Source organism: Chrysemys picta, chromosome 17 (genome assembly GCF_011386835.1).
Source record: "Chrysemys picta bellii isolate R12L10 chromosome 17, ASM1138683v2, whole genome shotgun sequence".
Classification (NCBI taxonomy): Eukaryota; Metazoa; Chordata; order Testudines; family Emydidae; genus Chrysemys; species Chrysemys picta.
Genome location: NC_088807.1, coordinates 24143607 through 24165050, shown reverse-complemented (window position 1 = coordinate 24165050; position 21444 = coordinate 24143607). Strand labels below are relative to the sequence as shown.

Below are 21444 nucleotides of genomic sequence, written 5' to 3'. Positions count from 1 at the left end.
GGGGCACTGGCAGAGCTGGGGGGCAGGGCTGGGCTAGCAGGGGCTGTCGGTCATGAGTGAGGGGCACTGGCAGAGCTGGGGGGTCAGGGCTGGGCTAGCAGGGGGCTGCGGGTCAGGAGTGAGGGGCACTGGCAGAGCTGGGGGGCAGGGCTGGGCTAGCAGGGGCTGTCGGTCATGAGTGAGGGGCACTGGCAGAGCTGGGGGGTTCAGGGCTGGGCTGGCAGGGGCTGTCGGTCATGAGTGAGGGGCACTGGCAGGGCTTGGGGGGTCAGGGCTGGGCTGGCAGGGGGCTGCGAGTCGGGAGTGAGGGGCACTGGCAGGGCTGGGGGGGTCAGGGCTGGGCTGGCAGGGGACTGCGGGTCGGGAGTGAGGGGCACTGGCAGGGCTGGGGGGTCAGGGCTGGGCTGGCAGGGGGCTGCGAGTCGGGAGTGAGGGGCACTGGCAGGGCTGGGGGTCAGGGCTGGGCTGGCAGGGGGCTGCGGGTCGGGAGTGAGGGGCACCGGCAGAGCTGGGGGGGACCTGGTGGAGGCAGCGTTTCTGGCTCCCCTCCCAACATCAGGTTCGGGGGGGGGGGCTCCCTGCTGTGTCCCATCTGCGCCGGCAGATGGCGAGCGGCCGATTGGCCCTGCCAGGGAAAGGGGGGGGAGGTCCCCGATGCCCTTGGAGGACGGGACATGGCGGGGCAGACATCTCCCCCATCCCCGCCACCAGAGACACCCCCCCAGTCATTCCCTTGAGCTCTGGGCCAGGCCCCCTCCCCACTCTCTGCAGCCTGTGGGGAGATCTGGGGAGAGAACCCAGGAGTCCAGCGCACCTGCCCTGCCACCCGGATGCCTGGGTTCTATCTCCAGCATGGTTGGGGGGTGGGCGTCTGCACTATGGGGCGGGGCCGCCTCCTCGGGGGGGGGGGCAGAAACTTGCCCCCAAATATGGACCCCGTGTTCTCCTGGTTCCCTTCCGGGATCGCGGGGGGCGGGGGGGTGTCTCTGAGCTGCCGCACGGAGCTGACACTAGGGCTCCCAGCCAGATAGAACGGGACAGTGCCCCCCCGCCCCGGCCCCAGCCAGACACTCCAGTACCGACCCCTGACCTGCTGACCCCTGACCCTCAGCGCCCCAAACCTCCATTCCCCCCGCACCCACTGCCAACTTCCCAGCCCCCCACCCTGACCCCCCAACATCAAACTACAGCTCCAACCTCCCCCTCCGGACTGACCCCTGCTTGCCAGCCAGACCCCCCCAGTGCTGGGGTCCTGCCTCCTCACTGTCCCACAGACCCAGCCCGGCCTGCGATCGGCCCAGGCAGACAGGGCCTGGGGGCGGCGCAGGGGAGGGCTGTGATTTGGGGGGGCTGTGACCCCGGGGGGAGGTGGCGCACGGGGGGCTGTGACCCCGGGGGAGGTGGCGCACGGGGGGCTGTGACACCCGGGGGAGGTGGCGCACGGGGGGCTGTGACCCCAGGGGAGGTGGCGCACGGGGGGCTGTGACCCCGGGGGAGGTGGCGCACGGGGGGCTGTGACACCCGGGGGAGGTGGCGCACGGGGGGCTGTGACCCCGCGGGGAGGCATCTTACCTGGGGGCGTCAAAGCTGTCGTAGGATCCCACCGTGTAATGTCGGAAGAGGCGCTTGGCCTTGTCGCTCCGGCTCTCTGCGAGGGAATGGGGGGGTGAGCGTGGGGGGGGGCAGGCTCCCCCCGGCCTCCCCCAGTTCCTGAACCTCCGCCCCCCCATCCCCATGCATCGGCTGCCCTCTGCCTGCCCCCATGCACCTTCTTTCTGCCTCCCTTCCCCCCAGCCTCCCCCCACTCCTGCTAGCCTCTGTCCCCCTCCACATCCCCCCAGGATCCCCCCCCGCCACGTTGTTTCCCCCAGAAACATTTCCCCCCTCAGCCACCAGGTGCCAGCAAAGGCTTGGTGCTAGCCATGCGGGGATGGACTGGGGAGACTGGTGGGGGGGGGGGCACAGACACCATGGCCCTCCCCAAGAGGCCTGGCGGGGGAGGAGGCCCTGGGGGCCACAGAGTCAGCAGGGGGCAAAGGGGAACCAGGGAGCAGTGGGGAGGGGGGAGAAAGGTCTGAGTGGTGGGGAGCAGGAGGGAGGGGGAATCGGGGGGGCAGCAGCTGCTGGGGGGGGGCAGGGGGCTGGTACCTTGCTTTCCATCCTGTGTCTTGGTCTGCACCTCCTCCACGCAGTCCGAGGGGAACCAGCCGACCCGGCCCTTCACCTGCCCCTCCCAGAACCCGCCTTCGCCCACACTCAGCACTGCGGGGAGAGCGCGGGTCAGAGCGGGGCCCCCCGAAACCGTGTCCACCCCCCTGCGCCCCCACACGATCAGCACTGCGGGGAGAGCGCGGGTCAGAGCGGGGCCCCCCGAAACCGTGTCCACCCCCCTGCGCCCCCACACGATCAGCACTGCAGGGAGAGCGCGGATCAGAGTGGGGCCCCCCGAAACCGTGTCCACCCCCCTGTGCCCCCACACGATCAGCACTGCGGGGAGAGCGCGGGTCAGAGCAGGGCAGCCCAAAACTCCTGTCCACCCCCCTGCACCCCCATTTGCCCCCCTGTGCCCCAACAACCCCCAGCATCCCCGCAAACCTCCCATGGCTGGGACAGACTCTCCCCACAGAGGCCCCCCAAACCCCTGCAGGCTCTGCCCCAAGAGGCACCACACCCCTCCCCCGCAGAGAGCAAGCTTAGAAACCCCCTCCCCCCCCCCCGCAACGCTGCCTCTCAGCACAGAGCTGGGGAGAGAACCCAGGAGTCCTGACCCCCACACACACACCACCCCACTGGACCCACTCCCTTCCCTGGGGACAGAACCCAGGTCCCAGTCCTGCACTCAGAGCACATGCCCCCTCCCCGAGATAGAACCCAGGCGTCCGGGCAGGCCTACCCTTGATCTTCTCGCCCTTGCTGAGGGAGAGCTCGCCCTCCGCCTGGGCCTGGTAGGGTTTCATAGCCATGAAGGTTCGGCCCGGCACGGCCGAGTAAAGCTTCCGCTTCATTCCCCGGCTGTTCAGGGTCCCGCCCGCCGCCGAGTCCCTGGGGAAACCGCTAGAACTGCAGAGAGACAGAGACGGCATGAACCCAGGAGTCCGGGCTCCCAGCCCCCCCAGCTCTAACCACTAGCCCCCACTCCCCTTCCAGAGCCGGGGAGAGAACCCAGGAGTCCTGGCTCCCAACTCCCCCTGTTCTAACCATTAGACCCCACTCCCCTCCCAGAGCCGGGGAGAGAACCCAGGGTCCGGGCTCCCAGTCCCCCCGGCTCTAACCACTAGATCCCTCTCCCCTCCCAGAGCCAGGATAGAACCCAGGAATCCGGGCTTTCAGCCCCGGCTCTAACCACTAGACCCCACTCCCCGCCCAGAGCTGGGGAGAGAACCCAGGAATCCTGGCTCCCAGCCCCCCCCCCAACCACTAGACCCCACTCCCCACCCAGAGCTGGGAAGAAAACCCAGTCCCCCCCTGCTCTAACCACTAGACCCCAATCCCCTCCCAGAGCCGGGGAGAGAACCCAGGCATCCGAGTACCTAGGGCGTCCACGCTGCTGCCTCTTGCCATCCTCAGGGTGGCGCCCACGGGAAGGGGAGCGGGTGCGGGCGCCGCGGGGGCTGCTGGCGCTGCGCAGGGTCCCTGTGGCGATCTTCGGGGCCTGCACAGCCACCGTGGCCGGCGGTGGGGGCGCAGTGGGGGAGCCGTACAGCATCCAGTCGGGCACGTTCATGCTGGTGTCACTGTTGGCCCGGAGGAGGAGGTGGGGGACCCCCAGGCTGCGCCCCCCGTCTCGGCGCCGGGCTGCATACTGCGGGGACTCCTGGAACGGGACTGCAGGGCACAGCGTCAGAGCAGGGCACCTGGGGGGGGGACCCAGGCTTGCGGGGTGGGGAGGGTCAGTCAATCCTGGGTGGACATACTGTGGAGGGAGCTGGGGGTGGGGCCAGACCCCAGAAAAGGGGGCTCTATCCCCAGCGCCGTGGGGTGCCAGCTATGGCAGATGGGGCTGGGGCTGGAGCCGCCGCCCTCATTGCCAATTCTGCCCCGGGGAGGGAGGCGTGAAGCTGCACCCTCTCCGATTTGCTGCCCTTCCCCACTGGCCCACCTCCTGGGGATGGGCAGCCAATCACAGGGGCTGAAGGAGGCAGGCAGAGCTCTCCCTCCCTGCCCCTCCCCCGCAAGCCAACCCCATTCTCATAGGAGGGGTGAGGCACTGCCCCCCAACACCAACCTGGGAGGGGGAACCCTTCTAAAGCCCCCCCAGACCTTGGAGAGGGGGTGAAGACCCCAGGGGCTGCAGGAGGGAAGGTGGGGCTCGGGGGGGGACAGAAGTGATGGGGGCAGAATGTGGAGGGGAGGCTGGGGGTGGAACTAGAGGCAGGAGCAGAATTAAGGGGGGCTGGGGCGGAACTGGTGAGGGGCTGGGTGAGGGCAGAGTGAGTTGCTGAGCAGGGGAGGGGCAGATGTGGGGTGAGATCTCCTGCAGCAGGGGGTCCAGATCGCCCTCCCCAATACAGACCACCTGCGGGGGTGAGGGTCAAACATCAAAACAGCCCCCCCCCCCCCGCTCTCGTATCTTGATTTTCTCATTGTCCCCTGATGGACGGGGTGTGACACCTGATTTTTTAACATTGGGGGGCTCTCCACAGAGGGGGCTCTGGGGGTGTGTGGCCTGTGGATGGGGGTGGGGCTCTCCCTGGGGTGGGGACGTAGTCGGTGGCTGAATGCTGGGACCCCCCCGACTCACCCATGTCAGCATCCCGGTGGTTCTTGATCAGCTCCCCCAGCTCGAAGTTCCCGGCGATCACAGCCACCTGGGGGGCGGTTTGGGGTTCGGGGGAATGGATCAGAGATTTCCCCCCCGTTGCACGCCCCCCAGATCCCCCCCTGCACCCCTCAAGCCAGGCACCCTGCCCCACAACCTCCTCCCGCACGCCTCCATCCTGCACCCTCCCCTGCACCCCGCTGCACACCCCTCACCCTGCCCCCTCTCCCCCCACACACATACCTGGAAAGGCGTCTGGCCGCTGTTGTTCTTAATCTCTTTGTTGGCCCCCCGGTAGAGCAGGATCCGGGCACAGCTTTCCTGTGGGAGGACGTGGCGTGAGATGGGGAGTGTTCTGGGGGGGGAGAGGACAGTGCGGGGGGGGCACAGTCTCACACACACACCTTGTTGTACAGGGCACAGACATGCAGCGCCGTGTTCCCGGAAGCGTTCTGGGCCCCCGGCTCGGCCCCGTAGAAGAGCAGATGTTCCAGATGCTGGGAGTGCCCGTGCTGGCAGGCCTGGGGGGCAAGACAGAGACACACGTCAGCAAAGGTGTGGGGGGGGGCGTTGAATGGGACAGACCCCGCCCCACCCCCCTTTCCTCACACGGACTGGGCAGCTCTGGGCCAAGGGGTGGGTCAATGTGGGCTGGGGTTCCTGAAATGATATGGGGTCCGGAGTGTGTGTGTGGGGGGGTGGGGCAGAGGTTCCTATCAGAGGGCGGTCCTCGTCATGGGGTGACCCTGTTGGTGTGGGGGCGGGATCTGGCACCATTGCAGGGGGTCTGGCTGGGTGGGTTCTCATGAGGGGATCTGGCTGAGAGGGTCTCTTTTTCGGGTGTCCTCTACGGGTCAGTCCTGGGACCCACAGGGGAAGAGGCGATTCTTGATTTAGTCCCAAGTGGTGCACAGCATCTGCTCCAAGAGGTGAATGTAACTGAACTGCTCGGTAATAGTGACCATAACGTAGTTAAATTTCACATCCTCGGGGGGTGGGGAGGAAAACACCAGAAAAAACCCACCGCAGTATTAACATTAACATTAAAAAGTACAGTCGCAAGAGTGAAATGCCTGCAAACTGCAAGGAAACTTTTTTAAACCACCCTAATACAGGCTCACACTATATATACACCCCACATTCAAGAGACAGTAGGAGGACCAAAAAAATGCCACCATGGCTAAACATCAAAGCAAGAGAGGCGATTAGAGACAAAGAGACATCTTTTAAAAATTGGAAGTCAAATTTTCCCTGAGGGAAAGAGAAAGGAACATAAACTCTGTGTCAAGTCAGGGGTAGAAGTATAATCAGGCCAAGACAGAAGTTGAAAGCAACTAGCAAAACACACAAAAATTTAAAAAAAAAATTGCTGTAAGTACATCGGAAACGGGAAGCCTGGACAATCGAGGTGCTGACGGAGCACGCAAGGAAGACAAGGCCGTTGCGGAGAAGCGAAATGAATTCTTTGCGTCGATCTTCACTGCAGAGGGTGTGAGGGAGATTCCCACACGTGAGCCATGCTTTTTAGGTAACAAATCTGAGGAACTGTCCCAGGCTGAGGTGTCAATAGAGGAAGTTTTGGAACAATTCCAGTAACAAGTCACCAGGACCAGACAGGAATCACCCGAGAGTTCGTAAGGACGTCAACTATGAAACTGCAGAAGCATGGACTATGGTATGTAACCTATCGCTGAAGTCAGCTTCTCTACCAGGTCACTGGACGACAGCTAATGTAACACCAATTTTTTTAAAAGGCTCCAGAGGCGATCCCGGCAATGACAGGCCGTTAAGCCTGACTTCAGTAGCAAATTGGTAAAAAACTCTAGTAAAGAACAGAATGATCAGACACACGGATGAACATAATTTGTTGGGGAAGAGTCAACGCAGCTTTAGTAAAGGGAAATCGCGCCTCGCCAATCTATTAGAATTCTTTGAAGGGGTCAATGAATACGTGGACAAGGGGGATCCAGTGGATATGGTGTACTTAGATTTTCAGAAAGCCTTTGACAAGGTCCCTCACCAAAGGCTCTTAAGCAAAGTGAGCTGTCATGGGATACGAGGGAAACTCCTCTCACAGATCAGTCACTGGTTAAAGGATAGGAAAGGAAAAATAAGAATCAATTTTCACAGTGGAGAGAGGTAAATAGCGGGGGCCCCCAACGATCTGTACCGGGACCAGTGCTGTTTAACATACTCATAAATGAACAGGAAAAACGGGTGGCAACGTCTGCAGACCATACAAAACTGCTCAAGGTAGTTAAGTCCCAAGCAGACTGCGAAAAGCTACAAAAGGATCTCACAAGACTGAATGACTGGGCAAGAAAATGGCAGATGAAATTCAGTGTTGATAAATGCAAAGTAACACACACTGGAAAACAGAACCCCAACGCCACATCCAAAATGATAGGGTCTAAATTAGCTGTTACCACTCAAGGAAGAGATCTGGGAGTCATCGTGGATAGTTCTCTGAAAACGTCTGCTCAAAGTGCAGTGGCAGACAGAAAAGCGAACAGATTGTTAGGAACCATTAGGAATGGGATAGATAATAAGACAGAAAAGATCGTAATGCCTCTATATAAATCCATGGTCCGCCCACATCTTGAATACTGCGTGCAGTCCTGGTCGCCCTGTCTCAAAAAAAGATACATCGGAATTGGAAAAAGTAAAGAAGGATAACAAAAATGACTACGGGTACGGAACGGCTTCCACGTGAGGAGAGATTTAAAAGACGGGGATTGCTCAGCTTGGAAAAGAGACAGTTAACAGGGGGGCGGGTACAACATTGATCTAGAAAATGGTGAATGGCGTGGAGAAAGGGAGTAGGGAAGTGTTTGTGACGAACTGGGCCTGTTCTCACTGTGGTCTGTGAATGCTGACAGGGGAGTGTGCTGGGATAGTCTGCATTGGAGGATGGGATCGGCCCGGGGGCGCATTCCTGGGAGTGTAACATGAGAACCCAGGAAGGGGTTGAAGGCCAGGTGACTCCTGAGCCCGGGAAACTGGACAAAGGCGGTGGGAGGGGTCGCTGAAGGGAGTGTGCTGGAAGCAGGCTGGAGAGATGGCTGGGAGGCAGAGATGGCTCTGACCTCCCAAGGGGGGCTGGGCTGGGATGCCCGGGGACCCCAAGATGGACCTAACTGAGGGGGTCCCTGTTGTCAGTGCCTGCAAGACCTGTCTTGGACTGTATTCCTGTCATCCAAATAAACCTTCTGCTTTACTGGCTGGCTGAGAGTCATGGTGAATTGCAGGGAGCCGGGGGTGCAGGGCCCTGAGTTCCCCAATACTCCGTGACAACTGGTGGCAGCGGTGGGATCTACTGCACCCCGTGGACGGCGCTTCCTGCAGTAAGTGACTGGGGAGCAGTAAAACGAAGGGGGATTGACGGGGACCAGGCCTGCTGAAGAGTGGGAGAGAGACGGTTATTACCCCTGGGAGTGTGTGACCAGCGAGAAGGACTTTTGCAGTAACAGGGTCCCCCGGGGGGATCGCAGCGAGTGGTCCCAGGGGCGGAGGAGTCTGCAGCTCGACCCTGGCAGAGAGGTGGTGACCTCGAGAAGGGCTGGCACACTAGGGGTCTCCCTGGGAACTGTGGGGAGCTGTGAGCACACAGGCCGGTGAGTGGCCAGCAGGAAGATGTATGCCAAGCGGCTTAAGAGCGACCTGGTGGAGCTGTGCAAGCAGAGGCGGCTGCGCATTGGGAGGCTCACCAAAGAACAGCTCATTGCCCAGCTGGAGGCGGAAGATCGCGCGAATGAACTGATCCCTGTGTCTCAGGGAAGCAGCCTGGCAAATGCAGCGCAGGCACCAGTGTCTGTCCCAGCTGGGAGTGGTCAGCCGGCTGCTGAGGGCTTCCCGAGACCCCTCCTTCCTATGCCTAGGGGAGGGGTGGGGAGGAGCCCAGCAAATACCGAAGGCGCCGTGGCCCCCCCGGCCAGCAGGGGACCCTCCCGGCGAAGCTCGCCGGCCAGCAGGGGATCCTCCCGGCGACGTTCGGCATCCGGGGAGCGGAATTGGCTGGAATGGGAGAAAGAGCTAAAACTGAGAGAGCTGGAGGATCGTGAACGACAGCGTCAGCATGAACGGGAGGAGAAAGAGAGACAGCATCAGCGTGAACGGGAGGAGAATGAGAGACAGAGACATGAGAATGAGAGACAGAGACAGGAGAATGAGAGACAGCGTCAGCATGACCTGGAACTGGCGAGATTGAAGGGCAGCGAACCCCCGACTGCGGTGAGTGAGGGGGGACCCAGGACTGCACGGAGCGTTGATAAGTGCATCATGGCCCCATACAAGGAGGGGGAGGACATGGATGACTTCCTGGAGGCCTTTGAGACGGCCTGCGAGCTGCACCGGGTTGATCCCACGGACAGACTCCGGGTCCTTACCCCCTTACTGGACCCCAAATCCGTGGCATTGTACCGCCAACTGGGAGAGACAGAGAAAGGGGACTACGAACTATTCAAAAAGGCCCTGCTACGAGAGTTTGGGCTGACTCCTGAGATGTACCGGGAAAGGTTCCGGAGTCAGGATAAAACCCCTGAGATCTCATACCTGCAACTAGCCGTCTGCATGGAAAGATACGCCAGCAAGTGGGCTGGTGGGGCCCAGACGAAGGAGGACCTGATTAAACTGCTGGTACTGGAGCAACTGTATGAGCGGTGCCCATCCGACCTGAGGCTGTGGTTGGTGGACAGAAAGCCAGAGAACCTGCGACACGCCGGGCAGCTGGCTGATGAGTTTGTAAAGAGCCGGTCAGGGGGTGGCAGGGAGGAGCCCCAAAGGAACAGGCCCGCCGCGATGCAGAGAGAGAGTCACCCTGGGACCTCTCAAAGGGGGAATATGGGGAATCCCCTCCCACGGGGAATGCCCAGCATCAGGGACAACCGACCGGCTCGAGGGGACCCACGGGACCTGAGCTGCTATTACTGCGGCCGAAGAGACCACGTTCGGGCCCAGTGCCCCAAGCTCAAAGACAGACTGAGTAGACCGAACCCGCACCGGGTTAACTTGGTAGAGGCCCAGACGGACGAGGGGCAGGCTTCTCACGCAAGAGGGGCTGGCAGCTTATCAACTGCTCAAGAGAGAGAAGGGCCCCCGGCCAGCTTCTCTGGGGGGCCAGATGCTCCGGATTCAAAGTTCTCCGTTTACAGGGTTGGCGCGGGGCTGTCCCTGCGGAGCGAGTGCCTTGTTCCCCTGGAGGTGGATGGGAAGAAAGTTTATGGATACTGGGACACGGGCGCAGAGGTGACACTGGCCCAGCCCGAGGTGGTGGCCCCAGATCGGGTGGTGCCCAACACCTTCCTGACCCTGACCGGGGTGGGCGGGACCCCATTCAAGGTTCCCGTAGCGAGGGTACACCTGAAATGGGGGGCCAAGGAGGGCCCCAAGGACGTGGGAGTGCACCACCATTTGCCCACTGAGGTGTTGATGGGGGGGGACCTAGAGGACTGGCCAAGCAGCCCCCAGACCGCCTTAGTTGTGACCCGCGGTCAGAGCCGGCGAGGGGCACTGCGCCCTGGCCTTGGGGGGGGTGCCTTGCCTGAGGCGCAGGACCCTAACCTGGTGGGGAGGGAACGCCCAGGGACGCGGCTCAGGGAGGCTGCAGCTTCGGACCCAGCAGGCGAGAAAGAGCAGGTGGCCATCCCCGTCCCAGCTGCTGAGTTCCAGGCCGAGTTACAGAGAGATCCCTCCTTGCGGAAGATAAGGGACCTGGCCGACCTCAATGCGGTACAGACCATGGGACGAGGTGGCCGGAAAAGGTTCCTGTGGGAGAAGGGGTTCCTGTACCGAGAATGGGCTCCCCCAGGGAAAATGGAGTTAGGGGGGATCAGGAGGCAGCTGGTGGTACCCCAGAAGTATCGCCGCCAGCTGCTGTGCCGGGCCCATGACATTCCCCTCGCAGGGCACCAGGGAACCTGGCGTACCCAGCAGAGGCTGCTACGGAGCTTTTACTGGCCTGGGGTCTTTGTTACTGTCCGACAGTACTGCGGATCCTGTGACCCCTGTCAGAGGGGGAGGAAGGCCTGGGACAAGGGGAAAACAGCTTTAGGACCCTTGCCCAGCATAGAGGAGCCTTTTCGGAGGGTGGCCAAGGTAAAAAGGGCGGCTCTAAACCAAGAGAGCCCAAAGCGCAGACCTCCAGACTGGAGCGCTGGGAGAAGACCACAGCCCAGTTGGAGCCCCAGAGGTATGGGGGTGGGAAAAGGGCTCAGGCCGCATAAACCTTCCCACATGCGAACTGCGAGTGCCATCAAGCACCCCCAACCTAAGGGGGGGCGTGAAACTGGAGGGGCCTGGTGTAATTCTCACCAAGGAATGGGAGGGATGCGGGGGCATCCATGGGAACGGGGGTAGGTTCGAACTTCCCCGGGTCACTGGCTAAAGTGACCCTGCTCAGTTCGGTCTCGAAGGGGGGAGAGATGTGACGAACTGGGCCTGTTCTCACTGTGGTCTGTGAATGCTGACAGGGGAGTGTGCTGGGATAGTCTGCATTGGAGGATGGGATCGGCCCGGGGGCGCATTCCTGGGAGTGTAACATGAGAACCCAGGAAGGGGTTGAAGGCCAGGTGACTCCTGAGCCCGGGAAACTGGACAAAGGCGGTGGGAGGGGTCGCTGAAGGGAGTGTGCTGGAAGCAGGCTGGAGAGATGGCTGGGAGGCAGAGATGGCTCTGACCTCCCAAGGGGGGCTGGGCTGGGATGCCCGGGGACCCCAAGATGGACCTAACTGAGGGGGTCCCTGTTGTCAGTGCCTGCAAGACCTGTCTTGGACTGTATTCCTGTCATCCAAATAAACCTTCTGCTTTACTGGCTGGCTGAGAGTCATGGTGAATTGCAGGGAGCCGGGGGTGCAGGGCCCTGAGTTCCCCAATACTCCGTGACAGTGTTATTTACCCCATTTTCGTAACGCACAAATGAAGGGTCACCCGATGAAATTAACAGGCGGACGGTTTAAAACAAACCGAGAAGTGAGTAGTTCTTCACGCAACGCACAGTCAAACTGTGGAACTCCTTGCCAGGGGATGTGGTGAAGGCCAAAAGTAGAACTGGGGTTCAAAAAAGAGCTAGATACATTCACGGAGGGTAGTCCATCAATGGCAATTAGCCAAGATGGTGAGGGGAGCAAGTCCATGCTCTGGGTGTCCCTAAACCTCTGACTGCCGGGAGCTGGGACTGGACGACAGGGGATGGATCACCCGAGAGGTTCCCTGTCTCGGGTTGTCTTTGTAGGGAAGGGGGTGTCCCCGTCCGCGGGCTCTGACCTGGTGGATCTCCTGCCAGCCGTTCTCGTCCATGGTGCCGATGTGGGCCTGGTTGTAGAGCAGCAGCTCGCAGCAGCGTGGGTCGCCCCCCACCATGGCCGTGTGGTACAGGGGGGTGAGGCCCCTACGGTCCTTGTAGTTGGGGGAGCCCCCAAGGTCCAGCAACGCCTGGGGAGGCGAGGAGCAAAGATGTGAGCGGGGAGTTAGATGGGTTGGCAATGTCCACCCAGGCACACTGCAAACACTGTACGCCCACTGCATCAGGGTACGTGGCACACATAGCGCCGCGCACTGAATACGCACTGCACAGCACACACTGCATTCTCTGCATGCCCACTGCCTCGTCGCTCACTGCACAGCACACACTGTATTTGCTGCGTGCTCGCTGAGTCAGCACACACTGCATTCGCTGCACGGTCCACTGCATCTGCACACACCGCACCAGCACACACTGCATACACACTGCACCAGCACGCACTGCATACGCTGTGTTTCACTGCATCTGCACACAGCACACACTGCATACGCGCTGTGTCAGCACACACTGCATTTGTTGCATGCCCGCTGCGTCAGCACACACTGCACCAGCGCACACTGCATACGCACTGCACCAGCACACACTGCGTTCGCTGCGTGTCCACTGCATCTGCACACACTGCACCGCATACACTGCTGACACTACATGCCCAGTTGCCAGCACATAGTGCACTGCACACCCACAACATGCATTGCATACACTACACTGCATATGCACGACACACACTATTCGCTGCATGCCCACTGGCAGCACTCAGGGCACATCCATCCCACACTGCGCACAACCAGCACACCCTGCATACGCACTGCACACGCGATTCACTGTCGCTGCATGCCCACTGTGCCGGCCCACACTGCACTGCATGAGCACTGCGTGCCCCCCATGTCATCTTTATTCCAAGACAAAAAGGACTCGGTTAATGCAGAGCCCTGGTTGCCTGGGTCCAGAGCAACAAACACAGTGACACTCAAACCTCTGACAGCCAGGGAATGCCATGGTACGGTTCGTGCCCACGACGACTGCCTGGGTGTAAGTCAAGCTGGTAGAATCTCTCAACCTTAAGAAATGCTGGGGTGTTTCCAGGGGACTGTGTCTGCAGACCCCCGCTGCCTCCCCCCCCAAGGCACAGCACGTTACCAGGGCACCCGAGTAACCAGATTTGAGAGCACTAAGAAGAGTAATTCTTGAAACAGAAACAGCTTGCCCGCCTTAGCTATAGCAGAACGGGTGTGCCGCAGTAATACACAAACACACACACACAGACCAACACTCGCCGCCCCATCACACACTACACACATCTGCTTCGTCCACACTGTGGGCGCACCGCAATGACGCCCACTGCAACAACCTGCCCAGCGCACGCTGGGCGTGTGCACACTGCACCTGTACTGCTCACGCACTGCAACGCACACCGCAACTGTACTGCACGCGAACTGCAACAATGCCCACTGCAACAACCTGCCCACTGCACGCTGTGTGTGAGCATACTGCATCCGTGTACTGCACGCCCACTGCAACAATGCCCACTGCAACAACCTGCCCCGCGCATGCTGGGTGTGCGCACACTGCATCTGTGTACTGCACACACACTGCAACAATGCACACTGCAACAACCTGCCCACCACAGGCAGTGTGTGTGCACACTGCATCCATGTATTGCACACACACTGCAACAACGGCCACTGCACGCTGTGTATGTGCACACTGCACTCATGTACTGCTCACGCACTGCAACGCACACTGCAACTGTACTGCACGTGCACTGCAACAATGCCCACTGCAACAACCTGCCCACCAAACGCTGCGTGTGTGCACACACTGCAACAATGCACATCGCAACAACCTGCAAGCTGCAGTAACACAGTCCCATCTACACGGCACCTGCTGTCTGCACAGATCCTTTAGGCACACTCATCCCACTCTGGGCCCCCCCCAGCGCCCGGTGCAGGCCGCCCCGATGCAGCGCGGTGAGGGGACGGGGCGGGTTCTGTACCGTCAGGGCTCCGTAGCGCCGGGTGCAAACTGCCCGGTGCAGCGCGGTGGCACCGTCCCGTGCCCGGAAATCAATGTGCGCGCCCCCAAGGCAGAGCAGCCGGATCACGTCGACGGTCCCCTCCAGCTGGGCTGCCAGCGTCAGCGGAGTCTCTGCAGGGGAAGAGCACAGGACGGGCGTCACCGCCGAGGCGGGGAGGGCGGGACAAAGGAAGCCCCCGTCCCCTCCCTGCACCCGGCTGCACACCCCCAGGCCCCTGTCCCTACACTCACCCCCCGTGTCCGAGTCGTGGTAGTTGGGGTCCAGGCCCTTGTCCAGAAGCCGCGCCACCTTCTCCGCCGCCCCATGCTGCACGTACTCCAGGAACTTCTTCAGGCCAGTCTGTGGGGTGGGGGTGGGGGAGCAGGGACAAGTGAGAGACTGGGTGGGTTTGGGGGGGGCAGATGGCTCTGGGGCTGCAGCACATGCACCGGACCCAGTTCTCCGGACGGTGGCTGGGTGACTACAGAGGGCACTGCTGGGTCAGCACGGGGGGTAGCAGGCCGCCAGCCCTGGTACCAAGCTGGGGCGGACAGGGGTGAGTGGGGGGCAGGGAGGGGGAATGCTGGGGAGGGACAATGGGGTGGGGCACCGTGGGCGTGGCTGTGGCCAGGGGGCGGGGCCAGGTGGGTGGGGCTGTGGCCAGGGGGCGGGGCCAGGTCACTCACCTTGGTGTGCAGTTTCGCCAGCTGCTTCTCGTCCAGGTTGGTCTGTTTGTAAACCCGAGTCTTGTAGCGGAACTGGCCGGGGGGAGGGGGAGGGGAAAGGGGCGGGGTCACCTCAGCTGGAGATGCTGACCCTGCGACCCCAAAGCCCCTCCCCCTCTCACATAGCCCCTCCCCTGTGCCTATGGCTTCGCCCGCAAAGCCTGCAGCCCCTCCCCTTCCCACAAGGCACCTCTCCCTTGTTTCCAGAGCCCCGCCTCCTCCCACAAAGCCCCTCCCCTTGTGCCCAGAACCCCCCTCCTCCCTCAACGCCCCTCCCCTTGCACCTGTAGCCTCTCCCCTTCCCACCAAGCCTCTCCCCCCGGGGCACCTCGAGGTAGGGCACGCCCTTCTCAAAGCTCTGGGGGTAGTCCCGCAGCAGCCGCTCCTCGTCCAGGAACTTGGCGTCCCGCCCGTTGGTGGCCGGCTGGAAGAGCCCGTAGTTCAACACGTCCTTCAGGCTCTCGTTCAGGGTGCAGAGGATTTGCTGCTTGGCCACCCAGATGGCCGCGTCAGGGTTGAACCGCAGGCATTTCTGGGAAGGGGGCGGGGGGCAGAGAGTGGGCAGGGAGGCCTGAGTCCACGGGGGGGGAAGGGGGGGCAGCATGGAGCATGGCGCTGCAACCACCTCTGGGGTGGGGGGATGCTTAGATGGGGACCCCTTCCCCGGCTCCGGGAAGCGGCCCCTCTGGGGTGGGGCCCAGAGGCTGAGTAGACAGGGACTCCTTGTTGGTGCTGGGCCGTGGCCCCTCTGCAGTGAGGAGCTGGTTATACGGGGATCCCTCACTGGGCACTGGGACATGGCCCCTCTGGGGTGGGACGCGGGGGCTGCGTATACGGGGACCCCTCACCTGGAGCTGAGACGTGGCTCCTCTGGGGTGGAGCTCTGGGGCTGGTTATACGGGGACCCCTCGCCTGGCACTGAGACACGGCCCCTCTGGGGTGGGGTGCGGGGACTGCGTATACGGGGACCCCTCACCTGGCACTGAGACACGGCCCCTCTGGGGTGGGGTGCGGGGACTGCATATACGGGGACCCCTCGCCTGGCACTGAGACACAGCCCCTCTGGGGTGGGGCACTGGGGCTGAATATACGGGGACCCCTCGCCGGGCGCTGGGACGCAGCCCCTCTGGGGTGGGACGTGGGGACTGTGTATATGGGGACCCCTCACCTGGCGCTGAGACACGGCCCCTCTGGGGTGGGGCGCTGGGGCTGAATATATGGGGACCCCTCGCCGGGCGCTGGGACGCAGCCCCTCTGGGGTGGGACGTGGGGACTGTGTATATGGGGACCCCTCACCTGGCGCTGAGACACGGCCCCTCTGGGGTGGGGCGCTGGGGCTGGGTAGACGGGGACCATTTGCTGGGCGCTGGGACGCGGCCCCTGGGATGTGGCCGCTCTGGGGTGGGACGCGGGGGCTGCGTATATGGGGACCCCTCCTCTGGCGCTGGGACGCAGCCCCTCTGGGGTGGGATGCGGGGGCTGCATATACGGGGACCCCTCATCTGGTGCTGAGACGCGGCCCCTCTGGGGTGGGGCGCTGGGGCTGGGTAGACGGGGACCATTTGCTGGGCGCTGGGACGCGGCCCCTGGGATGTGGCCGCTCTGGGGTGGGACGCGGGGGCTGCGTATATGGGGACCCCTCCTCTGGCGCTGGGACGCAGCCCCTCTGGGGTGGGATGCGGGGGCTGCATATACGGGGACCCCTCATCTGGTGCTGAGACGCGGCCCCTCTGGGGTGGGGCGCTGGGGCTGGGTAGACGGGGACCATTTGCTGGGCGCTGGGACGCGGCCCCTGGGATGTGGCCCCTCTGGGGTGGGACGCGGGGGCTGCGTATATGGGGACCCCTCGCCGGGCGCTGGGACGCGGCCCCTCTGGGGTGGGACGGTTTACAGGGGGCCCCTCGCCCGGTGTTGACTGTGAGGGAAGCGCCCCCCCCGCTGGGACCCCATCCCATTCCCTACAGCTGAGGCCCCCTAGTGGGAGCCTGTCCCAGCCCCCCGCGGTTGCCCCCCACCCCCCCAGGCCCAGGCAGGGGCCTAGGCAACCGGCAGTGCCAGCAGAAGCGGACCCGTCGCCAGGGAGATGACAATGGGTGATCCATAGCAACCGTTTCCATGGTGCGCCCATGAGCAGAGAGGGGATAGATTTGGGGGGCGGGAGCCCCCCCAGTGCCCGGGGCAAGAATGGGGCCCACCCCCTGCCTGTGCGGGAGGGGGGGGTCAGAGACAGGGCCCAAGCGAGGGGGAAAGGGCACATGACAGACGGGGGGGCCGGGGCCCAGGGGGAAGGGAGGCAGGCGCCCGCAGGGGGCACAGCTCCCTGCACTGCGGCTGCCCCCCCCAACCCCAGATCAAAGGGCCCGGCGGTGGGAGGGGGGTTCGGCTGACGCTGGCTCCGTGCCCTGAATTCTCAGCTAACGGGGGGGGGGGGTGACTTTGTTCCAGATCCTGCTGAGTTCGGGATTCATCCAGTTCCGCTAATGACCCCCCCAGGGAACGGGGGGAGGGGAGAAGGGGGAAGGGGAGCGGGGAATGGGCGGGGGAGGGGAGAAAGGAGCTGTAAGGGGGGGAGATATAAGGACAGAAGAAAGGCGGAGATGGGGGAGGGGGAGGCTGGGGGAGGGGCGTGGGGAGGCTGGGGGAGGGGAAGGGGGAGCGGAGAAGCTGCGGGGGGGAGGGGGCTAGTCGGGAGGAGGAGGAGCTGGGGTAATTCTCCCACCCACCCACCCCTTTTGTGGGGTAAAGAGAAAGGGGCATTTTCCATGGAGGACCCTCCTCTCTGGCTCCTTCCTCCCCCCCATGCACGGTGGCCCCCCCCATCACCACATGTTGCAGGTCAGGGATGTGTCCCCCCCCCCATATCCCCGTCGTCGGGGGCAGATTGGGGAGCCCCCCCCAGCCAAGCCCCCCCCTCACCGTCTGGTTCAGGTCGGGGATGCCGATCCGAAAGACCATCATACTGAAGCGGGCGGCGTCGGGCACCGACATGGGGGGCCCCTGGGTCCTGCGGTCCAGGGGGCCGGGGCTAGCGCCGGGGGGGCCGTCGCGGGAGCTTTCGGAGTCCGACTCCCCCTCGGGATACTCCGAGACCCTCTCCTCCTCGCTGGACCCGGGGCTCCGGGGCATCGTCCCGCATCACAGGCCAGCTGGTGGGGGGCAGGAAGGGGCAGAGAGAGAGATGGGGGGATCAGCAGGGGGGCAAAGAGCAGCAGGCTGCCCTCCCCCACATGGACCCATGCACTGAGCCATAAACCCGGCCCCCTCTGCTCTCCCCTGCCCCCCTCCACCTCTCCCTGACCCCCCCACAGCCCCGCCAGTCCTGGCGGGTGACTTTGTGGGTCCTTGTCCCAGTTCCGCTCAGCGCCTGGGACCCAGCAATCTGGAGCAGCCCCTCCCAGAGTCCCGCCCCCCCCCACGCCGTGGGACATCTGCCCCACTTTCCTCGCTCCCGCCACTGGCTAAAATTAGCCCGGGAAGGACGGAGGAATCGGAGCGGTCAGAGCCCTGGCCCGAACTCCGCTACCCCCCTCCGAAAGACAGCTGCCTCTGGGTGGGGGCTGGGTACACGGGGACCCCTCGTCCGGTGCTGGGACGCAGCCCCTCTGGGGTGAGGGCTGGGTATACGGGGACCCCTCACCCGGTGCTGAGACATGGCCCCTCTGGGGTGGGGGCTGGGTATATGGGGACCCCTCACCCGGTGCTGAGACATGGCCCCTCTGGGGTGGGGGCTGGGTATACGGGGACCCCTCACCCGGTGCTGAGACACGGCCCCTCTAGGGTGGGATGCAGGGGGCTAGGTAAATGGAGACCCCTCACCCAGCGCTGGGATGCAGCCCCTCTGGGCTGGGATGCAGGGGGCTAGGTAAATGGAGACCCCTCACCCGGCACTGGGACGCAGCCCCTCTGGGGTGGAGGCTGGTATACGGGGACCCCTCGCCCGGCGCTGAGATAACATTCTGGGGATCTCAGACTCGTATCTCCCAGCCAGGCACAGCCCCTAACGGTGTCAGCAGCTCCACCCCATGGGAACTTCCCTGGGAAGAATCCTGGGGACGGATGTCAGGCTGTGTAAACGGGAGGGAAGATGAGATACATGCACAGACAGACAGACACAGACAGACATGTGTAGAGAGATGGGTGCGGGGAGGGAGGGAGGATGGATGTTGGGAGGATGGATGAAGGAGGGAGGGAGGGACGGAGGGATGGATGGACAATGGATGGAGGGATGATGGAGAGAGGGGTGCACACAGGGGCAGAGGGACAGACACAGGGCGCAGGGAGGGAGGGATGGAGGAAGAGATGATGGAGGGATGGAGGGGTGCACACAGGGGTGGAGGGACAGACACAGGGCGCAGGGAGGGAGGGATGGAGGAAGAGATGATGGAGGGATGGAGGGGTGCACACAGGGGTGGAGGGACAGACACAGGGTGCAGGGACGGAGGGATGGATGTTGGGAGGATGGAGGGAGGGAGGGATGGAGGGATGGAGGAAGGATGGATGATAGAGGGAGGATGGATGGATGTTGGGAGGATGGACGGAGGGAGGGACGGAAGGATGATGGAGGGAGGGATGCATGGATGGATGTTGGGAGGATGTTGGGAGGGAGGGAGGGAGGGAGAGAGAGGTGCACACAGGGGCAGAGGGACAGGCACGGGACAGGCACAGGGATGGATGGATGGAGGGAGGGATGGAGGATGGACAAGGGAGGGATGGAGGGAGGAGGGAGGGGTGCGCACGGAGGGATTGATGGATGGATGGATGGATGGACAGAGGATGGATAGATGTTGGGAGGATGGATGGAGGGAGGGAGGATGGAGGACGTTGGGAGGATGGAGGGAGGGAGGGAGGGAGGGAGGATGGATGGGTGCGCACAGGGGCGGAGGGATGGATGGAGGATGGAGGGAGGGACGGAAGGCGGGATTATGGAGGGATGGAGGGGTACGCACTGGGTGGAGGGACAGACACAGGGTGCAGGGGCGGAGGGATGGAAGGAGGATGGAGAGAGGATGGATGGATGTTGGGAGGATGGATGGAAGGATGATGGAGGGAGGGAGGATGGAGGGGTGCGCACAGGGGCGGAGGGATGGATGGAGAATGGAGGGAGGGACGAAGGGGGGGATGATGGAGTGAGGGGTGCGCACGGGGTGGAGGGACAGACACAGGGTGCAGGGGCGGAGGGATGGATGGAGGATGGAGAGAGGATGGACGGAGGGAGGGATGATGGAGGGAGGGGTGCGCACAGGGGCAGAGGGACCGACACAGGTTGCAAGGACGGAGGGAGGGATGGACGGAGGACGGAGGAATGGAGGGAGGATGGATGGATGTTGGGAGGATGGAGGGAGGGACGAAGGAATGGAGGGAGGGAGGGGATGTTGGGAGGATGGAGGGAGGGACGGAGGAATGGAGGGAGGATGGATGGATGTTGGGAGGATGGAGGGAGGGAGGAATGGAGGGAGGATGGATGGATGTTGGGAGGATGGAGGGAGGGAGGGAGGGAGGGATGGATGGATGTTGGGAGGATGGAGGGAGGGGAGGGAGGGCCGTGCATACGGACAGACTGAGGGCCGTGCATACGGACAGACAGGCAGCCCAGGCCCCTCGCACCCCCAGTTCACTCTATGCCCCCCCCGGGTCCCTGAGTGCAATTTGGAGGCTCGTTTTCCACCCCAGCTGGGCCTGGGGTGGGGGATTATAACTGACCCATGCACCCCCTCCACCCCCACCAGCACCCCTGCCTCCCCTCCCCCAACTGGCTTTGGCCTCTGCCCCCCCCTCAAGACACCTAAGACTTCTCCAGTGACAGTACAGCCCCCACAGCTTCACCCCCCATGACAGCTCAGAGCCCCCCCTGCACCCCCCATGACAGCTCAGTCCTTCCCCCCCCTCCAGCCACTAACCTCCCCACCCGTGCAAAGGCCGTGCAAATATCCCTGCCCCCCCATGTGCCTCGGGGACCAGCCCCCCCGACCCACATACCTCAAGTGCCCCCCTGCAGGTCTGGCTGCCCCCCCTCGCCCACTAGCTGGGATCCCCCCACTCCAGCCCCAGCCCCCAGCAGGCCTGGGGCCTGGCTTCTCTCCATCGCCAGGCGACGTTTCCATGGAGACAGACAGCCATCAAAGCAGCTCCCCTCGCTCTGCCTCTAGCATGTCTCAATCCAGAGGGAAACCCGCTGGGCAGCAGGAGGTGCCCCCCCCCCCGACCCTGCGAGAGAACCCAGGAGTCCTGGCTCCACCCCACAACCCACTAGACCCCCCCTCCCCCCTCCCAGAGCCTGGGAGTGAACCCAGGAGTCCTGGCTCCCAGCCCCCACCCACAACCCACTAATCCCCCTCCCCCCCACCCTGCGAGAGAACCCAGGAGTCCCTGGCTCCACCCCACAACCCACTAGACCCCCCCTCCCCCCTCCCAGAGCCTGGGAGTGAACCCAGGAGTCCTGGAACCACCCCACAACCCACTAGACCCCCCTCCCCTCCCACCCTGGGGGCTCTGAGCATTGGGGAGCCCCCTCCCCAGGATGGGTGGGGTGGAACCCAGAGCGGGGACCCCGCTCCCCTGGCAACAGCCCCCCAGCTCCCGGTCACTCGCTGCCAGAGGAGGTCCCGGGGGCTGGGCCGATCCGGGGGGGATACCCGGGGGTGCCCCAGAG

General features: G+C 63.2%; 1 protein-coding gene across 1 annotated transcript in view; it reads right to left on the bottom strand.

Moving 5' to 3' along the window:
* SHANK1 (SH3 and multiple ankyrin repeat domains 1) overlaps positions 1-18997 on the bottom strand; it is a 33811-nt gene extending 14814 nt beyond the window's left edge. The window contains 14 exon segments of the mRNA XM_065571117.1: positions 1573-1648; positions 2149-2262; positions 2894-3060; positions 3531-3825; positions 4742-4808; positions 5003-5080; positions 5164-5280; positions 12020-12187; positions 14050-14201; positions 14322-14430; positions 14757-14828; positions 15124-15327; positions 17712-17941; positions 18677-18997. Of these exon segments, the coding sequence (XP_065427189.1) occupies positions 1573-1648; positions 2149-2262; positions 2894-3060; positions 3531-3825; positions 4742-4808; positions 5003-5080; positions 5164-5280; positions 12020-12187; positions 14050-14201; positions 14322-14430; positions 14757-14828; positions 15124-15327; positions 17712-17921 (1829 nt within the window). The 5' untranslated portion in view covers positions 17922-17941; positions 18677-18997.
* Positions 18998-21444: the final 2447 nt, after the last annotated feature.